The sequence below is a fragment of the Mizuhopecten yessoensis genome, unplaced genomic scaffold, assembly GCF_002113885.1.
Source record: "Mizuhopecten yessoensis strain PY_sf001 unplaced genomic scaffold, ASM211388v2 scaffold10275, whole genome shotgun sequence".
NCBI lineage: Eukaryota > Metazoa > Mollusca > Bivalvia > Pectinida > Pectinidae > Mizuhopecten > Mizuhopecten yessoensis.
The window spans coordinates 3714224-3721729 of NW_018408465.1; the positions used below are offsets into that span (position 1 = coordinate 3714224).

General features: G+C 35.9%; 1 protein-coding gene across 2 annotated transcripts in view; it reads left to right on the top strand.

The window, feature by feature from the left end:
• The window catches only part of LOC110459947, a 34896-nt gene extending 29897 nt beyond the window's left edge, over positions 1 to 4999 (top strand). Inside the window, exons 1-5 of one of the 2 annotated variants that reach the window (XM_021512477.1) lie at positions 119 to 225; positions 1610 to 1780; positions 2122 to 2312; positions 3343 to 3456; positions 3872 to 4997. In XM_021512477.1, coding sequence (XP_021368152.1) covers positions 1620 to 1780; positions 2122 to 2312; positions 3343 to 3456; positions 3872 to 4446 — 1041 coding nt within the window. In that variant the 5' untranslated portion in view covers positions 119 to 225; positions 1610 to 1619 and the 3' untranslated portion in view covers positions 4447 to 4997. Of the gene's footprint in view, positions 1 to 118; positions 226 to 1609; positions 1781 to 2121; positions 2313 to 3342; positions 3457 to 3871 lie in introns of those variants that run through there. The other variant, XM_021512478.1, reaches the window with a different exon arrangement.
• The last annotated feature ends 2507 nt before the right edge of the window (positions 5000 to 7506 follow it).

Sequence of the window (7506 nt, forward strand, 5' to 3'; positions counted from 1 at the left end):
TATCAATCATTGGACAGGAAAGTGTAGCTTAGCCAGATTAATTTGAAGTGTCCGCTTTCGCTGAACGGACATAGTGATAAGTTCGACCTTCCTGTTGACTAGTAAGTCTACGTTAATACACTAGAACAAATATCTATATAAGAAAGACTAGTCCGGTGCTGCACACAGACCCGAGTTCCAGTGAAGCTGTCAGATCCTGAGGAGATACACTTGCTGTTCACATCGGTATGTAAATCTGGTCACTTGCAGACTTTATTATCACTTTCCGCAGTGACTTCCCCACAGACATTCTGAAATGTAGGAACTTTGCGATGTGCTGGGGTAACTGTCCGGACCTGATGCAGTTATTTAATTTGACTTCTTTTTGTTTTTCTTTAATTCCTTGCAGCCGTATTGAAACGTTAACACTGATCATTTTGAAAGGGAAACTATGTTAAGATTTATGCAAAATTCACGTGTATGCATAACGTGTCCTAATTGACTTCCGCGGATTCGTGAAACCTTTTTGTAGCCTAGTTTTACCTAAGTATAGTTATATATGACTGATGGTTTTTCTTATAACATTGACTCAGTGCACATTGACCTGTCAGCAAATCATCAAGTTGGGTTAATACTCACCAGGATTTGAGAAACAAAATGTCCGTTTTTGAATATAAAGCCCTCTAAAGATGTTGTAATGTTTGATAATTGAAGAAATATCCAAGGTTAGACATAGTATATGTGGAGGATAGTCATCTCTTCTATTTGGTGTGTGCTTGTACTTTGAAAATATCTTTTTATGACTTACCCCCCGGCAAACTTTTCTTCTCTATGACAATTGCATAATAGACTCCATTTCCAATAATTGGGTTTTCACCGAAATTTGGTATTTTTAGTGTCTAATGTCAAATATGTTTACTTTCGGTAAGTAAGGGTCTGTTCGTGCAGTGTATCGCTTGTTCTTTTGGCCATTTATGAAACTGTACTTTGTGTTAACTAATTTCGTGTACGTCGTTAAACGAAGAGTATCATTTGTAATGTTTTGTTTTTTATTGTCATGTACAGCTGTAACGTTGATGTTAATGACCCGCTATTATTCAATGGGTTATTAGTTTTGGCATTGTCCTCTAAGTTCTAAGCTGTTGTTCCACATTATTCGGTTTGTTTGGTAATCACACTGATGACTTCTGTTTGGTGGCCTCTGTTTGTAGATGGGCCGCAAAACATTAAAAAACAGTACAAAACCGTACAAAAAAAAAAAAAAAAAAGATTCTGTTTGACCTAGGCCTATATTTAGATAAATATATCTGACCTCTGAGTGTCCTTTTATAGCTTTTAGGCGGCTCTTTCATTACCAGCGATATATATGTACGACGGTATCTAGAAAGGTATATTTATTCCTCACTGATCTTTAAAAACAAGGGAATACCAAAGTGTTAATAAAACCATAATTCGATCTTAGATTTTCACAGAATTGTTTCCGTAAAGATTTATCCATAGATGGCAGTGTGAGTTATGTTCTCAATAAAACAAATATAAAATCTATTGACAAGTCACAGCTACAACATAAATGTTTTGTTTTTGTATCTTGTTTTTTGTTGGACTCGTTCTTCAAACATATTTCTTCCAGCTCATTGAACATGAGTCGGCAGTTGTACGCGGCGCTCCTCAAGAAGGCTACGGCAGACCCAGTGGTACGCTCTGGCATGAAATTGGCCAATAGACTGAACCTGTTTGAGGCAATAGCAGCAAAACCCATGGCCCCACGTGAACTTGCTACATCGCTCCACATGAAGGATAGGTACAGTATGTTTACGAACTTAAATTTGTTGTAGTAATGCGAGGGTGATTGATAAATTTGTTTTAATTTGCTTCTTGGAATTAGAAAACTAAATTGATTCTAACATGTTTGATTAGTTTCTTCGTGTTAATTGCACATTTGCCAGCAAGAAATCTTTTCAACATTTGCATTTGTTACTAAAGCTAAACACCCTTTATTATCTCCTATCTTTTGTGTGGCCTGATTGATTAAGATCCGGGCAAAACGCAAGTTCTACGGTATTCCATATAAGCAAGAACTTAAGTTCAAAGTCATAATACTTACCTGTTTACTCTTAAATTACCTATATGTATCTTTTTTAGATACATTTGGGAGCTTAGCCAGGCAATGATGGCAACAGGCGTAGTATCAATGAATCAACAAGGAGAGTTATCCATACCACCCGATTGCGTCAAGGATTTGCTGGAGGCTACTGAAAAAGCAGAATGGGAACCCCATCTTTTTAAGACACTTCCTATTCTTGATAAATGCTTTCCAGAGGGTGGCAAAGCGGGTGGGTATCTATCCAAATTAACAGTAATGACCTTTTGTGTGTATTTATATATTCATATTTGCGTGTGTGTACCTGTCGATGTGCTTACGTGTTTTAATTCGGCAATATATCTCGACAAATGTTAATATGTCGCCACATAATTCTAAAATTGTGTCGACTTAATATAAAAATATCTTCTCAGATTATATCGGCATCTTTTACAAATTATGTCGACATGGGTAATTAGGGGTGGTGTAGGGGGGGGGGGGTATAGGAATGCATGGTTCATCTGTAGCTATACCTTTATATACAGAAACGGAGGCGAGGCTTAGTTTTAATTAAGATTTCTTGTTTCGTTTATAAGTTGGGATATGCTTTATTCCTTAATCAGTACTTCTATTTTCTCTCTACTTACTTTTTGGATCCTAGTGCATTGCTCGACAATACCTCACTTTCGGCGTTAGTGCTGTGCTTTTGCCCAAGTTGGGTAAGCAATGGGTTATGTCCTTAGGCTGGGACATGCGGAAGTCCTTATCGTCACATTAAGAACGTTGCTTTGTATTATGTTGATGTCCACAAGTTAATGTATTTGCTGTTTTCTGTTCCATTTTATGTATTTCTGGAAAATTACAGTTGATGATGTACAAACATGTGTACTGTCGGAATAGCATTACATTGTAATGTATAAAATGTACTTATGTGCTTCATCTTCAATAAGATTCATCAGTTTGGAAATATGTGATATCAAATTTCACTATCTACACAAAAAAATACGTATTAAACGTGTCGCAACATTTCAAGACTGACTGATCCCTTTCTCAAGCTATGACTGAGTAAGCTATTTATATTTTTTGCCTGTACAATCGATGTGACGAAATTGTATATTTTTCATTTCACTCGACCAGAGACGTTTCGCCTATCGATAGCCTGGTGTCTCCCTTCGTCGGTGTTTATGGTCTGAGTTTTCCTGGTTTTGAAAGCTTCTTTGATTTATTTGTGTAGAAGGTCAAACTTTGATATTACTTATGCGCTTATTTATATCTTGATGAAGGGTACACTCTTGACGAAGCACCGTTCGTGTTGGAACTGGTCAACCAAGTTCGATCCCCGTACACACCTAAACTTGTCGCTGAACTCATACAGAACATGCAGCTGTATCACCCTGGTAGGTAGTGAACACATTTGTGTATTAGAATTAGTCAAGATATAAATAGACAGATGAAAAAAATGTTACTGAGATAATTCTGGCTATGAATTGCTCTGTTCATAAATTCGTTTAACTTCTGATCTTAACTTACACATGCACATTTCGCAAGATCTTTTTGTGAATTTATGGCGAGAGGCCAATCAAGATAATATTTTGCAGACACAATTTAGAAAAGTCGATACAAGTTTTGGAAACATATTTAACTACATGGAATAAACCCAGAGAATTTGGTTAAACAACAAAGGGTGTACATCGGGAAGTATGTAACAGATATATATAAGTTTCGGGTAAAGGTGGATCGACACCGGACCTTTTCCCCCTATGCATTTGCTAATAACTAAGAATATTGTTTTCATGTATTTTCCTGATTTAGATAAAGGTGCAATAAAACACGTTCTGGATGTCGGATGTGGTACAGGCGATATCACTATTCCCTTGGCAAAGGGATTGCAGGGCGTGTCAGTTATCGGATGTGACACATCGGAAAAAGCTATAGTAACCGCATCAAAATCTTTGAAGGGAGTTCCAAACTTGTCTTTCGTCAAAGTCGATGGTGAAGCTTACGATAAGGCTTGGATGAAGAAGTTTGACGTAGTTCTCCTGTTTGATGTTCTTCATGACCTTCCTTATCCTGACAAAACCATGACAGACATATTAAAAGTGCTGAAGGATGACGGAATAATTGTCATTCTCGACCCTGATGTCAGCAGTGACCCTATGAACAACGTCGGTAACATGCACGCCGCCAATGCGTTGACCTTCAGCTCGTTTTACTGTGTTCCCAGCAGCTGTTGTCACCATCATAGTTCTGCTCTAGGCGTGAGCTGGGGCAGAGAACAGAAAGAGCGCTTCCTGAACGAGATGGGATTGACGGTTAAGAATAGAATATCTCTACTGGGTAGTATATTTTTCCATACGTTTGTCTGCGTGAAGACCCCTCTAAAGTAGAGTTACAACCCTGTAGGTTCGTAGCCACTAACAGGGAAGGTAGCAGGTAACGACGTCTGTACGAGTTGTGCTAAAAACTGAAAGCTTGTTTTCAAACATAGGCCTATTGGGTTAGTCCCGAATCCTAACCATTATACCGTTAGCAGTACTCCCTGCCTCTGAAGGAGCAAAGTCACAACATGGCAAAGGATTAACAGCGTCACATAGATACTATTATCAGAGACTTAAAGAGCATTGTAAAGTACAGTATATCAATATCATATCTATCTCATAATACGTATGAACAGCTTAACGTTAACGTCAGTTTGATAAGAGGTACAATTGATTCCTGGTACTTATTTAGATAAGATGTTTTACGCTGGGGTTGTTTTGTGTTGTTATACCTAAATAACAGACACAAACTTACTAACATGTACAATGTACAAATGTGTTTCTAAAAGAAAATAATAAAAACATCTTTTCACATATAATGCTTTGTATCTTATGCTTGTCAAACATTGTAACGATTTAAAAAGTCTAATTTTCGAGTATTGTGGGATTACATAAATCTCAAATTTGACAGAGACAACTTTTTCAAGATAGCATTGCTGAAAAATAAAAAAATAAAAATCTAAAATAGGAAACAACCTTGGTAATAAATCTGTTTGGCATTTGAAAGATTTTCAATTAAAACCTTTGACACCGTTTTTGAGGTTTATGCTGTAATATATCACGTGAATCCTGATATACAAGTACAATGTACATTATACGTTTGTATATGCATGCACGGATCCAAAACATCGGTCATTATAATGTCAATATCATCGCAACAGTCCTTTTACATTGGTAGTCATTTTATGTTCAAGAAATATTAATTATTATTTCATTTCATATATATATTCAGAAAATGAACGCGGTGAAAATTGGAAACAAATTTTATTCAAGTCGATCAGCGATGCTTACTACTAGTAGTTCAGTACTTATATGTATATACATGAGTTTAATCATATTCATCCCTGAACAGAAAAATATTGCATGATCGTATTGACCTCCGCGGACTCGTAAAAACTTTTCGCAGCTTAGACTGACGATTTGTCTGATAGGATTGACTGAGTGAACATTGAACTTGTCTTCATGGTAGCGAAGTCACCCACAGTTAGCGGGAGTTATCGCCCCTCGCATGTGTGCAATATCCATGTAGAATGCGAACTTGGGTTTAGATATGGGATGGAAGACGTGGACGTCGTCTTTTATATCTAATTTACCCATTTAAATACCATGGGCCGTGTGGTTAATTTGCAATGAACAATATATCATCTCACTTTTCTTCGCCTTTATTTCAAACTGTTGTTATTTTCGATATTAGGTCGACTTTTCGTTTAAGTTTCGTTAAGTTTTCCTTGACATGTGACAGTCAACTGTGTCATAGAAATTGAAAACTTCCGTGGCATTTACTTAGTTCTAGACTTCCGCAAACAGGTTCTAGTTTATAAACTACACAAGGCACGAACCAATAATATAATTGTCAACAGTTATTATATTTAAACCACATATGCTGACATTAAATTTAATATGGATATTCCGAAATATTTCATGTTGTATCACATGAAAGTAAATGCAGAGGTCTGAAAAACAACCATCGAACAAGCCCTGCTTATACCGCCAAAATGTCTTCCTTTTCTTTTGGTTCATGTTTCTCAGTCCGATCAATTATTAGAATATCTATCGACCCTAACACATTTTATATGCTGAAGGGCTATTAATGATGGTCTAATAACATTAACCTAACATACACAAGAAATTTAAAACTACCAATAATATAACTCTGCCGTTGATACTTATTCATATTCACGAAATATACTTTTATCTTCATTGCCTCAGATAGCAATAAAGGAGATCATATCTACAAGTTTGATTTTCGTTTGTTATGTGATAAATATTACAACGCCATTATTCGATCTTTGATACATTGCCTGCAGTGAAATTCGATAAACGCTGATGGTTTTGAATTATCCTACATAAGTACCAAAACCATCGTTACAAACTTCATTTTTTATAAGTACGAAAGTAATTTTAATGTTTTAGAAGGAAATGAAGAAACAGATTGGAATAAAACAGAAAATATAAATGAAGAACGATTTAAAAAGAACAAAAAGAAGAAATAAATATAGAATTATAAAACAATGAACAAAAGAAAGAAAAAAATCTTTACAAATAATCTAACGTAACAAAACTAAATGAATTACAAAATGTAAAGAAAGAATCAATTAAAAAGGTATAAGCATAACCCCCCGACAAACATAGACATACAATTATATGATTTGTATTCGTCGTAAGGTGTGTCCGCAAGACAATAGAAGTAGATATTAAGTTGGGCGCTGTTTGTTTCAGTGAACTTCTGGTACAACAGGCAGTGTCATATCAAGTATAACTACTACAAGTTTCCTGGAGAGTGTAAGTAATGTCGTGTCTGCAAAGAAGGAGTAATTCTAGAAAACATACAAGAAACATTGATTATTGTCCGGAAACAGCGACCCTACTAGATCCTGGACAATGTAAACAACATGGTGTCTGCAAAACAAAAACAAGAAAAAAACAATAATGATCCAGCAAATTCCAGGAGAGTGTGAACGATATTGAGTTTTCTAGACCATGATCCTGAAAATTCTAGGATAATGTGAAAAATATTGAGTTTGCTAGACAATGATCCTAAAAATTCCAGGAGAGTGTGAGAAATATTGAGTTTGCTAGACAATGATCCTAAACCCTCCAGGAGAGTGTGAGAAATATTGAGTTTGCTAGACAATGATCCTGAGGATGAGCTGTGTTGAATACTATTGAGTTTGCAAATAAGCTGATCCTACCAGCTCGAGGAAAGACTTAACAATAACAGCTGTATCCGTCAAAGTTCGTGGAGAGCTTGAGCAAATCTGTGTGCAAACAAACTCTTCAATAGTGTACAGAGTGTTACCAATACTTAGTCTTTGAAGCAAATTGTACACAAATATATCATTGTAATTTCCTGTATATATACTAGTATATAATTATATATATATTATTGTAATATCCTGTATATATACT